This window comes from Orussus abietinus, unplaced genomic scaffold (genome assembly GCF_000612105.2).
Source record: "Orussus abietinus isolate OABI.00-Male unplaced genomic scaffold, Oabi_2.0 scaffold65, whole genome shotgun sequence".
Lineage (NCBI taxonomy): Eukaryota > Metazoa > Arthropoda > Insecta > Hymenoptera > Orussidae > Orussus > Orussus abietinus.
Genome location: NW_019394317.1, coordinates 36,240 through 53,580, shown reverse-complemented (window position 1 = coordinate 53,580; position 17,341 = coordinate 36,240). Strand labels below are relative to the sequence as shown.

The window sequence follows — 17,341 nt, the reverse complement described above, 5'->3', positions numbered from 1 at the left end:
TAGGGACTTACGTCCGTGAGTAGACACTCCTCGCCATCGTCCACGTTGGGGATAGTGATTTTCCCCTGGGACACGTTGTAATAGTCGTATATGTTGTTCGACAAGAAACACAAGTCTGCGAATCATTGGTATTATCAGTTGGGGCATTCCGTCGTGCACATCCGATAAAAGGGGATCGTCAATTCGAAACGCGGTTCGCTCGTCAAATGTCAAATCTCTATACGATCACCGCTCGAATAAAATAAAGAGTCTCGTTTCGTGACGTCTCGCGCAAGTCGAAATTATACGTATCGGGATCCGAGCTCGGTCTAAAGGGTTTCAACCGAACCGCTGAGCGCTCGTCGGACAGCGAAGGGACGAACGGAGGGAAATCGTCGACACGGACACGTGCTCGGGGAGCGGGCTAAAATTGGGGGGACGCCTTGGATTTTCGTGAAAATTCCCCTTTTTGCCCCCAACTAGCCCAGCCCCCCGACAATGGCGGCCGGAAGCTGCGCAGCGCTGGGGGGCAGGGTCTGCTACGCAAGTCGGACTTTCCTCGCCGATTTCCGTCGATTTCTTCCCCGGTTCTTCTTTTTTTTTTCCGGCCATTTCGCCGACCGTCCGAGCTCTCCCCCGGGGAGGAAATCCCCGGAAAACTCGCGGCGAGAAGTCCTTCGGCGTTAGTTGGGGACTTACGTCCGTCTCTTCCATGCTGGCGGTGTCGTTGACTCCCGGAATTCTGGTCTTACCCTGACTAATGTACCAGTAGTCGCCGATCCTGTTGCTCAGCAGGCAGATCTCTGCTTTGGCATAGCACTCAATCGGATATGCGAAAGGGGACCGAGGCCCGAAAAAAGAATAGAAAAAAATCCTTCCCCTCGATCCGTTCCCGGAGAACATCTTCGATCCCGGTTTCACGAGGGTCGCAAAGTGCACTTTTGTCAACATCGATATGCACACCTCGGTGCATCCTGCAAACCTCGAGGAACGTGGGCTCTATTTCTGGAGTCGCAACGGAGAGAATATTTATTCGGATAAAAATATCCGGACAAGATATTCCCTCCTTGGTTTAAATAGAGGAAATTCCCCTTCGACCTAACGAGAGTCTCTTAAGAATAGAGCTGAAAATTGCGAGAGCCGGAGCGGCTACCGGCGCGATTATTAAAAGCTATGCTAATACGAGATGAATGATCCAAACGAATTATTCACAATCGAAGGGGCGTCAACCATTAGAACTACGTGTTGCTAGACTTGCAGAGAGAAATTACAGAGAAAGAGAAGAAGAATAAGAAGAGTAAGAAGAAGTGGAAGAGTAAGAATGTGAAGAGACAGAAGTGAGAAAAAAAAAAAGTAGAGAGTAGAAGAGATAGACGGAACATTCCTATTAAGAGTATCAGAAAAAGAGAGACGGAAAGAGACGCAGAGGCAAGAAAGATCCAACTCTACGAGAGAACTACAAGAATGAAAAACGAGATGTACGAGCGCGGTTAGAAGATGATGTCAAAAGAGAGCTGCTCTAGGCCGAGGTCCACACGGTCGCGCAAAGCTGTAGTTTAGACTCATACTTTGCGAATGCTGCGATTGTTGAGACAGGACGAAAACACAGCGAAACAAAGGAAAGAACGAAGGGCTTCAACAAAACGTCACGACAGCGACCTTAGCGAGATCGTTGGAGGTAGAAATTGGTACGGTCACCTCGCGGTAATGCTCGAATATCCAGAACCGGCGAAATAAAATGGCAATTGCGCTCCGATGAATAATTCTCACGTTAAATAATAAGGATAAAAAGAAATTCGTCAGAGACCAGATTTGGATGTTCGAGTACCGGACATAGGATGATCTCACAGGAGATACAGTCTCGTTCTCCAAGGCATGCACTTACGTCTGTAACAAGCAGTTCCTCGCCGTCATCGAGGCCTGGGATTGTGGTCTTGCCTTGCGACACAAAGTAGTAGTCGTTGATGTTGTTGGACAGCAGCAACATGTCTGCAGGGGACACCAAACATGCGGGATGAACCAGGAACGAAAGCTCACCATATTTCCTCATGGTTTTCGGCGGGGTTCAAGGGGGGGTTCGGCTCTAGAGATGTCTAGAGTGGGCGTGGGACGCTGGTCGAGATAGAGACAAATTGCGACAGGCACAGGGTGAGGGTCTACTTCACAAAAACGTCGAAAAGGGGTAAAACCGGAGAACCAGCACCAGGAGGTCCGGAAGCGTCAGACGTATCTCGTCTGACCGGTGCTGCTCCAGAAAGGTGGATCGATGGATCCGTTCTCAGGATCGTTCGTTCCAAAGCGATGTCTCTTCTCTCCTTCGATAGACTCGACCAAAGCTACCGGAAGGTGAAGCGAGAGGTGGCGGTCGATGCCGAAGAAACGAATTTAAATCCCGAATTTAAAATCAACGTAATTCGAAGTTGAGAACAATCCCATAATTTTGAGGGGTTTAAACGGCATCGGCACCCCTCTCTCCACCGTATCCGCTGGCACCGTGTCCGGTCCCGAGGGTCCGTCCAGTCCTCGGGGACCCGGCGAACCGAAAAAGTGACCAGAAGACGAGTTTCACACTGGGGGTCACACGAGGGCATCACACGTACACGTGCACCTGGCCTACGAGCCCAGGAAACCCGTCCGTCACGACGGAGGTCCCAGGGTACGGGTTTCCCTTGAGTCCTCTCATACTTCTAGGCGGCGACGTCGCTCCCGAACCGGTCAAAGAGGTGGAGGGGACGTATCGACGGATGCGCGTTTCAAGATACGCTAATTGGAAATAGCTGGCGAGACAACCGAGTACGCGTTGTAATCCTTACGTCGGTCAAAGTGCATTCCTCGCCGTCATCGACGTTGGGAATCGTCGTCTTTCCCTGAGAGACGAAGTAGTAGTCGGTGATGTTGTCCGAGAGACAGCACATCTCTACGGGAGGAGGACGTCAAGAGTAAAGTGAGGAGTCTTTCCCAAGACCTAGACATTTTGAGGGGTCCTGCCCCGTAACGTGCACCTGCTGCCTACTTAATGCCTATTGCCTGCTCTGTACCTGTCCTCTATCTACCCTACACCTTGTACCCGGGAGACATCGCCAGACCCCTGGCACGATCGAGGTCCCACCGTGTTCGACGTTCCCCCTCCTGATCTCACAGTTGGGGAGAACGGGCCGACCACCTGGATTCGGGCTAATTCGGGCAGTTTCGGGCTACTTTGGACTATCTCGAGGGGAGTTCCGATAAATGGGGAAGACGCGACGCGATTCCAGACCCGTGGGGTCCGAATCGCGGGATCTGTACTTGGACACGGCAAGACCTTACCCTTCAAACCCTTAACGGAACCCGACATCATCTGGTAGAAAATATGGTACGACCGCTCCAGAGATTGTTGGGAGATGACACGAGCTTTCTCCAACAGGTCTGCAAACGAAGAAGAGTTCTCGGGTTAATGGACGTTTCCGGTGTAAGTGGAAACCTGACGAAGATAGGTAGCGGTGAGATATAATTATAGGAAGAGTAGTACTTACAGGTCTCGATGTCAGCACCGGCCAGTTTTCCGGAAGGACCGAAGTGAATACGGATGAATTTACCCTGGGGGGGACAAACGATGAGATCGGTATTATCGATAGGAGAATAACCACCTTTTTTTTCGAGTACAGGACCAAGTGAGGACACTTACGAAACGAGAAGAGTTGTCGTTACGGACGGTCTTGGCATTACCGAACGCCTCAAGTACGGGATTAGTTTGGACGACCTGGTCTTCTAGGGAGCCCTTCTTGGTGTCGCTGGCCTCCTCCGACTTCTTGGTGGAGGCACCAACGGTGGCGAAGTACGCGATTACCTTCTTCGTGTTCTCAGTCTTACCGGCACCAGACTCACCGGTGATCAACATACTCTGGTTTTCGCTGTCTGGAAGGCAAAAAGAGATCAACGTCGACGCGAGTCCCATGAATTCCATCACCACGAGGAAATTGTCCCCAGTAATAATTTCCACATTACGGGGAGATACTCACTGGTCAGCATGTTGACGTAAGCTCCGTCGGAGATGGCGAAGATATGAGGTGGGACTTCGCTACGTCTCTTACCACGGTACAGCTTGGCGCACCTCGAGGTGTACACGGGGTACCTCTTGTAAGGGTTGATGGCCACGCAGAAAAGGCCAGAGTAGGTCTGGAAAATGGTAAGCCGTGATAAAAGCGGGAAAGAGACTCAGGTCGGGCACATCTACGAGAAAACATGGTGAAGGCGAGTAAAACAAGATAAAACGTAACAAAGAGGCGGGTGGGACAGCTTTCTCGTCTCGTAGATCAGCTGTAAAAAAAAGGATCGACCAGTATTGGGAAGATCGCGACGGAACGACCTCCCAGATTCGACCTGGCGGTAATCGCTTTTCGGAGTCGAGCCTCGAAGAGTCGTCCGCCGCGTGCGCAAACGGAACACGTAAAACCCGGCAAAAAAATCATACAACCGATGAGACCAAAATTGTAGGAGAAGAAAAAATTAAACAATCGGGACAAATGGAAAACGCTCGGTACGGGCACCCGTGCTCTTTGGTGCTTTCGACCTCATGCTGACGTTTCTCCCAAAGTGGTCTTCCGAATACCATAATTAAAAAGGGGCTCATGCTGGATTCGACGCGGTGGAACCCTCCAGTCCTGCTCGGAGGTTTCGTCGCTCATGATGATTTTTTTTTCCCCTTCTCCAAAAACATGGCTAAAGACACGATATAAAAAAGCACGGCCATGGTCAGTCTGTCCACCATCGGCCAGCTCTTCCAGGTCGTGGAAAGGCAGCGGGGTGGTCGTCCTGTGCACTTTTCTGCCGTCTCCAGGTAGCCGGGCAAAGTTTCCAAGGTGTAGACCCAAAGTGCCCACCAAGATGTATCGATTTAGGATCGAATTCGAGCCAACTCTCTTTGCCTTCCACTTTGCCCGACCTGGTGGAGATTCCACGACCCTCTGCGACACTCGACATCGGGGATGCAGCGGACATGAATGTGTACAGTGGATATTTCTTTTTTATGCGCATAGTTGGAGGTGAACACGAACAACACTCCTCGATAGCAGCCTCTGTTGTCTTCTCGTCTATCTTACATAAATCAGCTTGTGGTAGTAACGCTGCTTCAAGTTGTGAAGAACGGAAGCGTCGTTCAGGTAGGTCAAGTTGGACATGTCCTCGCATTTCTCGTACTTGGGCGGGTTCACCTGCTGCAGCTGGTCCTTCTTGAAGTCTTTGGTCTAGGTGAAGAAACGGCAAGGTTAGTGGAATCTCGGAAGTGACACTTACGTAGATAAGCTTCGAGTAGTAACGCTGCTTCAGGTTGTGCAAAACGGAGGCTTCGTTGAGGAACGTCAAGTCGGCCATGTTCTCGGTCTTCTCGAATTTCGGCGGATTCACTTGGGACAGCTGGTCCTTGCGGAACTGTTTAGTCTGCGTATTTTGCAACAGGACAATTTTACATCTCGTCTAAACTCGGCATCGAGACTTTACCTCTCCTCGAGAAATTCCGTAACGACCGATTATCCACGAGGAGCGATTCCCCGTTCCAAACTCAACTCGAATTTAATTCGTAACTAAACGTAAACATCGTAACGAATTAATTGGCTTTAGAACCCGCTCGAAAATCAAAAGTAGCGATGCCATTTTCCGAAAAGGACCTTACAAATTTCGGAAAGGAAAAAAAAAATAATCCGAAGACGATTTCTCACGATAGCCATTTTCGCGGATCCGTCGATAATTCCATGAACGTCAACCGGCTTGCGAGGAAGGTGGTAATTAAGACATAAACTGAAAGTCAACCTTCGGGCATCCATTCCGGATGTCAACGTACGTTTTATCACGATGGGCACGGGCGTTTTGCTTCCCACGATTCAAGAGATCCGACCCGGTGCACATTTCCGGACGTACGCGAGAGCAAGCCGTTGCCCAAGGCTCGTGTCCACGTAAATCACGTCTGGCTTGGCATAAATCACCGGATGAACAAGACGGATGTTCAACGTGTTCATTCGCATTAACGAAAGACAAGCCGCGAGAGGAACTCGGATGCAAAATGAAGTGGAAGAAGACTAAGAAAGTCCATTGCGTAACGACGCGTCTTGCCGTATTCTTGGCAGAGCCTTCATCCGGTTCCCGAAACCAAAGGGACGAAAATATAATAAATATAAAAAAAAGGTACAATAAAAACATTAAATACTATAATCACCGAGATGCATGAGCCTTGCAAAAGTTCAGAATTAAAAGTTCCGGAATTTCAATCACCCCCCTTAAATTTAAATCCCCCTCGAAAAGAGCGAAAACCGAGACGACGCCTCGTCATGGCCGAGGAGCAGAAAAGAAGGAGAAAAGTCGAAGAGAAACGCCTCTTCGGGAGGTTATCATCGGGAAGCATGAATGCGGAGAGAAAGCTCGTTGCGTAAGCCCTACGGCGAGACGACATCGGCGCTCTGGCCAGGGTGGTATCCGGTGTCTCTCGGGCTACCGGCGAGATGGCTAAAAATACGATGACCCGCGTTTCGAGAAGTGGCGTTTCGATTTATTATTACACCCGATGGTGGAACGGGCTGGCTAACTGTCCCGTCCTATCGCCGGCCCGGCTAACAATAGAGTTTAGGCACAAGCCTAAGCGGCACCAGAGTTTGCCGAACCATTACGTAACCCCGGGGTCCCGGGCTCGCGTGCTGGCGAACGGGAAAGTGGGTGCCACCCCGGCCGCCATTTTGGTCCCGCGGGTCCCGCTCCGGGAAGCCTGGATCCGGTACCATTTTGACCTCACGAACCGACGAAATGTCACCGGGATCGATTTTTCGAAAAATGCCGATTTCACCGGAAGAATATTTTTCATGCCTTTCCATGGTTTTTCATGATTTTTCATGAGTTTTCATGGTATCTCATGGTTTTCAGAATTTATAACAACGCAATGGGAAAAAATCTTTTTCTTTATATTTACGGAGGAATTTTAAAATCCCACTAATTAGCGATCAAAGAAATCATGAAAAAAATTGTCAATATTTCGAATTGGGCGAAAAATAAAATGTCGGTATCCAGGCCTCGCGGTGGTCTCCCGGCGGTCCCTCGATGGTCCCCAATGGTCCCCGATGGTCCCCGATGGTCCCGGGTTCCCAGCGCGCCCCGACAGCTTCGCGCGCTCGGCTTTGAGCGGGCCGAAAGCTCCGAAACGTTATTCCGTTCTCGAAATAGAGTCGGGGACGCCCGATACGGTGACGTCGATGCCGACGCCGCGACGCCCTGCCCTGTGCTTTTTCTACACCTATATATAGCGTCTAGTCATAACCCGCGGGCGTGTGTGCCCCGTACGCGCCCAGCCATGTAGAGTTACGCGTAACCAACCACTCGGCCTTACATCGCGGAATATTTCCGCCGAGCGGGAACGCTGCATTCCACCGCAGGATTATACAAGCCGACATTACGCCCCGATTTAGCCCGCCAGCGGGAAAACTGCTGGCGGCGAACGCCCGGCAAAATAACAACCCCCTGTGCCTCTTAAATTTCCCGAAAGAAATATATAAAATAATTTTCCCCTAAACATGAATTTTCGCGTCAACTGGAAAAACAAGTCGGACTCTCCATAGATACGCGAGACTTGATTTTCCGGACTTTATCCCGGAAAAACCCTATAAGTGAAGCACACAGGCAGGTCGTCCCTACTTCCCTGTCGATGGATACAGGGGATAAACAAATGTCGCGTTAAGGAGACCGGAAGTCAGTTTCTTCCAGGTTGACGTACCTCGCCGCCAGGCAGGCCAACGGAGACGACGTCCCCCTTGGTCGCCTTGATCTCCCCAAGGAGGTATCCATCCTTCTCGTCGGGTACCCAGCAAGCCTTTTTCGCATCGTAGGGCTTCGACTGGTCGATTCTCTTCTGCTCGAGGGAGACGAAGAGGTACGGGGTTGGGTCGGGATCCTCCCCCTCCTGAGGCTTCGGCTTCGGCATCCTGGATCACCGGATCTGGGTCGTCCGGAGGTGTCCCTGGTGATGACTCTCGGGGCTCGAGAGTTTGCTAGAGCAGGGTCGTCGTCGGTTTTTCGTGGGTTCTCGGTGGCAACCAAAGTCGGCGGCGGACGGACTACTTCTGGCGGCACGATCTGGGCGGCCCTGTCCACCAACACACAAGACCAATCCTTAGCCGTCTTTTTATACGTGTACCTGCTTAAATATATAACTCATTATGTGTACGGCGCACACCCGCCGGCGCCTTCTCTCGGCGTCCACAAATACCCGCACACGGACACGCGGATCCACGCACACCCGCACCCGGGGGAGGAGCGTTATTTATAAGCGTCCGATCCTCCCGCGCCTTCCCCGACCGAGAGAATTGTTCCCCGAGTTCCGGCCTTCGAGCTCCGAATTCGATCCGGGCCTTGCATGGTATCGTCGCCCGATCGCCAGGAATCTCGACCGGAAGCCGATGACGAGCCGCTCCGAGACCGAAGACCAGATCTCCCCCGTTAAACGACTCCAAGGGAGGAAGAACGAAACCTCTTCCGAAATGTCAAGCATTTTGTGAAAAAAATAATTAAACGAGATAAATCAATCCTAAGCTCGAGGATAATTTCGGATCTCTAAAGACGAAATTTCTAAAATTATTATTCTTTATCAAATAGAGGGTCGCGCAAAGCCTATATCGTATGGGATGTCGAAGACGAATATTAATTTTGTGATGGGGTGTAAAGCTACGTTACACTCGAGAACTTGGAATTGATTTCGGAAAAGGGACGGTAAAGTCACTTTCGACGTACAAGTGAATAATTTGGATTTTATGGAGAATGTCCAAGTGGGGAAGCGATGTGGCATCGGACGCGGCTCGACCCCTGGTCGGCTCCGATTCGACATTTCGGGAGCGATACGTTCCGGTTGGAAAATAATTTAAGCCCGTAACATGAACCGGATCGGGTTTCCGAGAGATAAAAAAAGACCCGGGAACTCGCCGGACGACTCGGCGGGGTTGTTACGACGTTTAACCCTTTCGAGCGCCGCGTCTCTCGTGGCGATTCGCTCTTCTCGTGGGACAGGGAATTTTCTCAATAACCAGAGCGACGTAACGAACGAAAAATGAGTTTCCGACCTTTCGAACGAGTTTTAACGGAACACCCGCTCATATTTTCGCAGGACTTTCCAAACTTAAAATTTAAGTATCTAGGTAAATAGGTAAAAAAAAATGTACTTTATATGCAACTATTTCGACGGAGGAAAAAATCGAATGAGCATTTTTGGTATTATCTGACAGACAAGTTAACATAACAAAAACTTAACCCCGTCCTTTACCTCTAATTTCATAACATTGAGAATATTAGCACGCGCGCGAGATCTCGGGACTTATTCGTTGGAAAAAATGAGCGAGCGATCCGACCACAGGAAAGAATGATTCACCGCCCGGAGGAATCGCGCGGCGTCCCGCGGCCATTTCGTGGCGGTCTACTTGGCCGTTCTCGCAGGTCTCTAGAGCGTCCTGGTCTATCAACTGATTCACTGTCACTGTCGACATCGAGAGAAATACGGAAACCACGTTCTACGGGGGTCCAGGGTCCTGGGCAGGTCCTCCACGTGGCGGCTCCCGTCTCCCGCAAGAGAACCGCGAAAGCGTCACTCGGTCACGAAGCAAAATGGCGGCGGTCGGCTCGGTCCACCCGCTTAGCGATACGATAAGGGGTGGCGGGAGCGTAGATCCTCTGGAGAGCACTCCCGGGACCGAGGGATCGCGAAAACTCGCACTTGGGTCGGCGCACTTACGCGGCGGAGGCTCCCTATCTCGCCGGGGAGATTCAAAGGTGGAGACCCGAGTTACCCTCGGGTCAAGGCCAAAGGGGCCGATCGCTCACCGCCCAGCTCCTCTCTTTCTCTCTCTCTTTCGCCCTTGCAATCGCTCGCTCGCACTCACGCTCTCTCCCGAGTTCCCGGTCCCTTCGCTCCCTAGAGGGTGGTCGGAATGCCCGGGTGCAAGATGGCGCCGACTCGCGTCGACGGGGTCGCTCGGCGAGGTGCGCAGGGTACCGAGAATACGACCGACGTGGTGCACTTACGTTAGAGAGCCGTTCTGTCAGGGAAGGAACCCGAGGCTCCCAATATAAGCGCGTGCAACGTGATCCTGGGCTGTGGCGCGCGCCCCCATTGGCCGGGCTCTCGGCCAATCGGCGCCTACGTTAGTTCCTGGCCCAATCTACCTTTTTAGGTGGAGATGATACCAAAAGTGTGACAGGGGTGGCCGCGGAAACCTCCGAGCGCCGCGCCTTTGAAGTGAGATGAAAATAGAAGGCAGAGAGAGACGGACCCATCGACCGAGCCGGGCCGAGCGGCGAGGTAGCGCGATAGCTGCCGCTAGCGGGATAGCGGTTAAAACGAGCGGGACGCAGCTCGCGCCGACGATGACGCTGGACCGGGAACCGCCACGCTGGACGAATTCTGCCGCTCCTTGCGCGTGGGTTAGGTTAGGTCCCGCGCCATCTTTCTTCGCCGGGGACGCCGGCGGCCCGAGCCGCTCTCGTCGTTTTCAAAAATCCTTCCGGAAAGACGTACGAACCCCGATCGTTATTTCCATATTTTGAAGGGGAGATCTTCGGAACTTTGGGAATGGGCTGGAGACCCGGATATCAGGAAACGGGGTATCTGCAAAAGGCAAGATTTTCGCTGCAAAGATATTGTCCCGCTTATTTTAATTGAATTTCTTTTCGGGACGCGTCGTTAATTCTGGTTCTTATAGGAGCTGCTAGAAGGACCCGATCTCTCGCGCGGTAACGAGGAGGACGAAGTAGTAAGAGACGCGTCGTGGCAGCCGCAGCGTTTGTCATATGTCAGCTGTTCCGCTTGAGCCACGTGGCAAGTGCACGTGGTCCTCTTATGCGAACGAGACGGAGTTGCGTTCTCATCTCTCCTCTCTGACCCTCTCTGTCTCGTTTTCCCGAAATTGATGTCGGCTCCCCTTGCATCTCTATCGTTTTAAAATCTAATTCTCACCAGAATTCGCGTCGCGCCACCGCGTGCTTACCTCGCCGTCCCAGAAATCATTTCTCGAGAGAGTCAGGTGACACCGGAACACCTCGCGGTATCTTTCGAGTAGTATTGACCGATAAATTGGCACAGCTGGCAGATCGCTGCATTCCACATTCGTTACCGGTGAGTTCGGCACCGATTCAATTGTTCCCGAATATTCGTGAATGACAACAGGTATCGGGTTCGCTCGAGAACTCGGACGTTGCACCGACGATGACACCTGAAATTAAAATAGGCAAGTAATTTTACCCAAACGAGTGGAATTAATTATTTAAACTTCAATGTATGAAAAAAAAAAATTCTGGCGCGTCACGCGAAGGTAAGGATCGCCTCTGTGAAACATTGCAGTGAAACATCGCTGAGAGATTTCTATCGGATTCGTCATCCAGATAATCATCCGCGGACTTGGTCCACGGAAGGACGAATTCTAAAACCTTCCTATAAATATTCGAACGCGTGTGCAGCCGTAGATGCAACTCGCAGCCCGTGTGGAGGTGAGTGCGTAGGAGAACCCGGGAAAGAAGTGGGGAGCCGACGAATATACCGAACGGAGGTGCATACCCAGCGCGAGTGGCGAATAGATGAGCGATTGGTAAGAGTGCTGCACGGATTAGCAGCCTTGGCCATTCAAACGAAGCCTCTAAACCGCTAATAATATTTACCTAGACCTTCAATTTTGCCGGGATGTCCATGCCTTTCGATCGGCCGAAATCGTGATCGCGGTAATATCGAATCGCAAAGAGAACTGGCAGGCAAGTGGACCTCCTTTGTCCGATCCAGCAGGGAATGCGATACTGGAGCAAGGAATATTTCTGAAAAATCGTGTACTCTTTACAGGAGGAAAAGTCGGATCATGAGATGGAACCGCATATCGAGTGTCCGTTCCTCGGGTAGTCCCCTTAAAATCGGAGAGCGGAGAGCATAAACAAGCTTTAGCTTCTGGCAACGGCGAACCGTCGAGACAACCGAGCGGAGGTTCTCGCTCGCTCCTCGTAGGAAGGAACAGAGGTGGCGACTCTTCTTTTAGTCCTCGCCGTCGATCGGACCTGAGGCACGCTAAGTATTCGCGTCATCGAGGGACGTGATACGCCGGTGCCTGAGCCTCGGCGAGATCGAAATGCACGGAAATAGATCGGTTGCGCAATATACCGGTAAATTAAGATTCCTAAGTACGCAAGCGCGTACACCGCTATGTACCGATGTTCATTGCTAGGCCGATTAAAATGGCATAGCCCCGCCGACTCCGGCCGTCCACCCGGCCCTCTTCTTGCCGCTTCCTTCCGCAAACCATTAATCTCCGATCCATCAAACGACTCGAATTAGAGCCAACTCGGTCCTCGATCTAATTCCCGCTCTGCGGAAGTCGACCGATATAAACCGATAAGTGCTCCAAAATACCCCGATTTCTGACCGACGAGGTCTCGAGCGAGATGAGAAAATTGGCACATGGAGCGACTCGAAGAAAAGTCATGAGAAATTAATTTGCTAGGACTCGTCGATACAGAATTACTGGGAAATCGGTTTAAAGAGCGATCAAGAGCGAGTCGGCGGGGCCTTTTAGCGCGGCGACGGCGACGATTTGCGCATTCGGACGCACGGATACAGCTCTTACTCATGCTAGAACTAAACGAGCCTTTGACCCGAATACCGATCGTCTCTGTCTTCTCGTCCCGGGCGGCCAGTTGTTCCGTCTTAAGGTGCGTTCACCGTCGTCTTGCAAAAACCGAATCGAAACCGTCCTGTTTTGTCGCTCCTCCCGTACTTTCTTCTGATTTTTTTCCCTTGGGCATTCTATGTGAAAAACGATATTCGTTTGTTTTAGGTATCTCTCGATGAGCAACATCTTGTAGCGTCCTGCGACGCCATCTTGAAATGTTACCTCGTGCGAACACCCTCGTGGTTTTTCGTAACGTTCCTCGGGAATGTTAATTGAGCGAGCATTTCGACAGAAAGCACTTTTGTCTTGGTAACTCGGAATTGGCATAATCAAAGTTGGCAGGGTCAGGCCGACTCTCCAAATCCGACCAGCCGTTTCAAAATCGACTCCGAGTGGCCCTCTACTTCCGTGGTGCCGCCATTATGTACCTGTAAGAGCGACAAATGGCGAACATTTTTCACCGTGGAAAGGGATCCGCAGTCAAGGTCGACGTCGAACCAGAAACCCCTTCACCCAACCGGAGCGCTCATTAGAATGCATCTTGTTAAATTCCGCGACGTATATCCGACATTCTTGCGAAAGATCGTGCCAACAAATGGGTCATGCGTCGCTTCGTCGCCATTAAGAGAAAAGTTTTATCGAGTAAATTACGACGTGAAATATATAGGTATAAAATGTCGCATTTGCTCGCTTCTCGGCGCGACCTGTTCGCAGGAGGAATTCCACGATTCCAGAGGAAGGGTCGCAAAACCTCGCGGACTCTTGACGGCCAGAGACGGGAGTAAGAGAAGAAGCGACCGAATCCGCGATTATTTCGGGATCGGGCGAAGATAAACCGGGCCAACGTCGACCGCGAACGAAGCGGGATGAACGGAGCCTTGAAGCTGACTCATCCTTTTAGACTTTCGCATCGAATGTAGCTTCCTCGCGTGACGATCGAGCTTCCAACGTGTCTTGCAACTTGCGTCGCATCATCTTGTCGGGTGTAACATCTTCATCGCCAACGATCCTGTCTCCTAGGGCCAGCAAACCCCAACCTTGCACCTCTTCCGCACCGATCCAAGATGGCGGCTCCCACTGCAGCATTCAACATTTCGCGTTACACCTGAAAAACATAACGCATATATCTCGACGTTCCCGGAAGCTAGATAGAGAAGTCGAAAGGGAGGTGCGATCGAGGGCGAGGTCCAAGTGCAAGTTCAAATATAGATCGGATAACGGACTTCTTGGCAGGCCCATCGCGCGAGAAAGAAACGCCCAGAAAAACTCCGTTCGTCGGGAAAGCTACCGCATCGCAATCGCTGCCGTAATGTTTCGTTCCTTCCAGATAATTCCCCGCAATTTGAGAAAAATCTAGTTAGGTTTCGTCGAATTGCAAGTAGCTATAAATCAGTTGAATTTTTAGACCAGCGGTTTAAAGAATGAGAAATTTTACAGGCAAAGCTTTCGAGTTATTGCGTAAGTCCAGAAACGCCTCGCTCCAGATCGTTCCAGACTCCGAGTTGGTCCTCTTTTTCTCTGAGCTTCCCATGTTTCCGTTCTTTTTCCGCTCAAAGTCGCTCCTCTTTCCGAACGTTGGTGGCGCTCTTCGCGGCTGCTGCGGCGGCAGCGGGAACTAACTCTTTTTCCGCTACTTCTGGGCTGACCGCGGCCACCCATGCTATTTCGGTACCTGAGCCGACCAAGAGCCGACTCGGTGCCGGCATGCCCTGCACGACTCTACACCTCGCCTCGGCTTATTTCTCTCTCTTCCTCTTTCTCCCTCCGATGGAATTGCCGAGCTTCGAGTACTCGCGTTGGAAAAATCACTCGCCTCAAATCCGAATGCGATATTAGTTTCCAAAGAGAAAAATCGACTTTTCAAAGGTTCGTCTACTGGTACTCCGATTGCCGACCCATAACATTGATATCTGTTAAAAAAGGAGGACTTGTAATAACAAAAACTACGTAACAAATCCCCTACGATTATATGTAGAGGAAAGCGTCCCTGATGTGGACAGATAACGCAAGTATTATATTTCGTTTTGTAATCGTTGCTATATAAGGCAACGACTATTTTTAATCGCAAGGTCGATAACAGAAAAATATAAATATAATGTGGTGTATCATTCGATCCAGGATTTTTTTTTTGCAAATCTGGTTTATCTCTGTGGCGCCAGAGAATATGTACTTAGTTCCAGATATTTCGTCAGAGAGCAGTATATACACGATCGCGTGGAGAGAATTTCCAAGTGCACCTAATTTATCCCTGGATGGTAACATCGTGATCACGTGTTCACAACATTTAATATAACCTCACATGGTAGAAAATGCGGCCGGAGAAAATCCGGTACTTTGTTAATTAAATATTAAGTAGGAAAGTATACATAATTTGAGTATGGCAAACACGAGTGCAAACAGCGATACTCCCCAGATTCAAATACGGCTTTTAACGAAACAGGAACAGTAAGCAAATTAATCTTAACATTTATTATAAGAAACGTACATTCCTCGTCACCACGTGGTTGTTTTGAAAACCGCTATAATTTCAAATTTAACCTTTCTGTATCTAGGTATGCAGTTCCAGACTATCCTTTGTCGGTACCGTCCACCATAGTGACCAGTGATCTTAGTGGCCTAGTAAATGAACTTCTCAAAGGTACTGACGACCGTTGATGCAGATCTCCCTTTGGTGATTTTTTACTCGTTGATTTTATTTTTGCAGAATCAGCATCGTCGAGTAAGGAGACCGATTTTGATTTTCTTGTGTGTAACGAATTTTTACGAGTCTCGTTATCTGAACATATCAATGAAAGAGGAGTATCTACCGAGAATGTTATTGACGTCGAGTATCTGGAAAGGCATCCACCGCCAGAACCTCACGATTGTCTTATACATGACGATTGGGTATCGGCAGTAGCCGCGTGCAATCGATGGTTGGTATTCAATTCATAGTTCAAAAAAATATGAGAGCCATAATTAGGAAATCGTTTTCCTAGGATATTAACGGGTTGCTATGATAATACGATACACATTTGGACGTCGAAGGGAAAACACCGTCTTACCATCCCTGGACACTCATCTCCTGTAAAAGATGTAGCTTGGATCTCGTTGACCGAAAGTACTGCTACATTTGTCAGGTAATCGGTGGTTCATTTAAAAGTAATTATATTATTTAAAAAATTTGTATTGGTTTAAACTCCTGAATTTTCTGACTGCAGTGCATCTCAAGATCAAACAGCTATAATATGGGATTGGAATATTGAACAAAATTCAGTGGAATGTGTTCATGTCTGCAAAGGGCACGAGCGGGGCTTAGAAGCAGTCGGTGTTAACTACAATGGCTCCTTCATGGCAACCGGTGCTTGGGATACGATGCTGAAAATATGGTCGACTTGTAGGTAATATTAAAATCGTTATTATAAATTCCTTACAACAATTTTTTTCCTTATCTTAGCAACGAAGGATGAAAATGAAGATGGAGTATCCGCTTCAAAAAGGCTTAAAACCGAACATGGTAAAACTCGAGTAAGTACAGATTTTTTTTATTCATTTGCTATAGATTCAGCATTAAATATTTTTTATTGCTATTTTTTTTTACATTTAGACACCAATATTAACTTTGCAAGGACATAAAGAGGCAGTTAGTGGAATCTCCTGGTCGGGCAAAACAGATGTAGTGACTTCTTCCTGGGATCACACTCTGAAATTATGGGACACCGAGTTGGGTGGAATTAAGCATGAAATTGCAGGAAATAAGAGCTTCTTCGACGTAGACTGCTCACCGATATCAAGACTCCTCGTAACAGCTTCAGCGGATAGGCACATTAGGCTTTACGATCCCAGATCCACTGGTTAGTGCTTCGTGCTCCTTTAATTTATGTTGATTTAAATAATTACAGCATCTCAAAATTATTATTGCAGAAGGAACAATGGTTAAGGCGACATTCTCTTCGCACACACAATGGGTGCAGTCCGTTCGATGGTCAAAAACTGATGAATATCTCTTTGTCTCGGGTGCATACGATAACAACGTTAAATTGTGGGATACACGCAGGTTAGTCGATTTTAAAATCATATACAAAGTTATCATTTTAAGACGATTACTTGAACCAATTAAATATATAAACGATGTGCAGCCCGAAGGCATCGCTGTACGATCTCATCGGACACGAAGACAAAGTACTCGGTTGTGACTGGTCGAACCCAAAATTCTTGGTATCCGGAAGTGCAGACAATACCGTGAGAATTTTCAAATCAAAACTCGCCATGCATTAGATTAAAATACGAACGAGGCTGGTTTTTAAGTTAATAATAAGGATTAAGTTCCCTAACACGTTCCACGTCTCCATTTTACCATCACGGATAACATTGTGTAGTCCAACATGCCACTTCTTCCATAACGTCTCCTTCGTTATTTAATCGTTTAATAAAAATATGAATTATACCCTAACTCGAGGGAACCTTTGAAATCGTCCCCGAACGAGTCAACTCCAAAGTCCTCCGAAAGCGAAGAAAGACCACGAATTGTCCACGTAGAAGAGATAGCAGAAGCAATGGATGAAAGCGGCCACTCAAACAAGAACTCTCGGTAAGTCCCCAAAACAGATCTTTTTATTGATCAAAAATAAGGGACGATGGTAATAATTAGGAATTCGATCCTCTCTTTCTCGCATCACGAGTGTACCAAACCATATTTCGTAAGTAACTCTAAAGATCGGTCGGGTGCATGCTCT

The 17,341-nt window shown here is 49.2% G+C and overlaps 2 protein-coding genes across 25 annotated transcripts in view; one reads left to right on the top strand and one right to left on the bottom strand.

Annotated features, from left to right (window-relative positions):
- Positions 1-10,056, bottom strand: part of LOC105703038 (myosin heavy chain, muscle) — a 32,099-nt gene extending 22,043 nt beyond the window's left edge. For 10 of the 23 annotated variants that reach the window (XM_012431099.2, XM_023431761.1, XM_012431094.2 and 7 more), the window contains exons 1-8: positions 9,861-9,994; positions 7,709-8,077; positions 5,058-5,201; positions 3,978-4,134; positions 3,644-3,873; positions 3,492-3,555; positions 3,286-3,384; positions 2,793-2,896 (exon numbers count right to left, since the gene is read on the bottom strand). In XM_012431099.2, the coding sequence (XP_012286522.1) occupies positions 2,793-2,896; positions 3,286-3,384; positions 3,492-3,555; positions 3,644-3,873; positions 3,978-4,134; positions 5,058-5,201; positions 7,709-7,915 (1,005 nt within the window). In that variant the 5' untranslated portion in view covers positions 7,916-8,077; positions 9,861-9,994. The other 13 variants (XM_023431760.1, XM_012431098.2, XM_012431101.2 and 10 more) reach the window with 6 other exon arrangements.
- Positions 10,057-11,973: 1,917 nt separating this feature from the next.
- On the top strand, positions 11,974-17,058 carry LOC105703045 (ribosome biogenesis protein WDR12 homolog). Of its 2 annotated transcripts, XM_012431122.2 has the most exons (10): positions 11,974-12,120; positions 12,792-14,492; positions 14,801-15,071; positions 15,179-15,264; positions 15,331-15,541; positions 15,605-15,745; positions 15,827-16,002; positions 16,063-16,133; positions 16,213-16,459; positions 16,530-17,058. In XM_012431122.2, the coding sequence occupies exons 3-10, from the start codon at positions 15,004-15,006 to the stop codon at positions 16,799-16,801; spliced, it is 1,272 nt and encodes a 423-aa protein (XP_012286545.1). In that variant the 5' UTR covers positions 11,974-12,120; positions 12,792-14,492; positions 14,801-15,003; the 3' UTR covers positions 16,802-17,058. The 2 variants fall into 2 exon arrangements, with proteins under 2 accessions (XP_012286545.1, XP_012286544.1); XM_012431121.2 differs by lacking the exons at positions 11,974-12,120; positions 12,792-14,492 and having other exon boundaries at positions 14,806-15,071; positions 16,530-16,662; positions 16,745-17,058.
- The last annotated feature ends 283 nt before the right edge of the window (positions 17,059-17,341 follow it).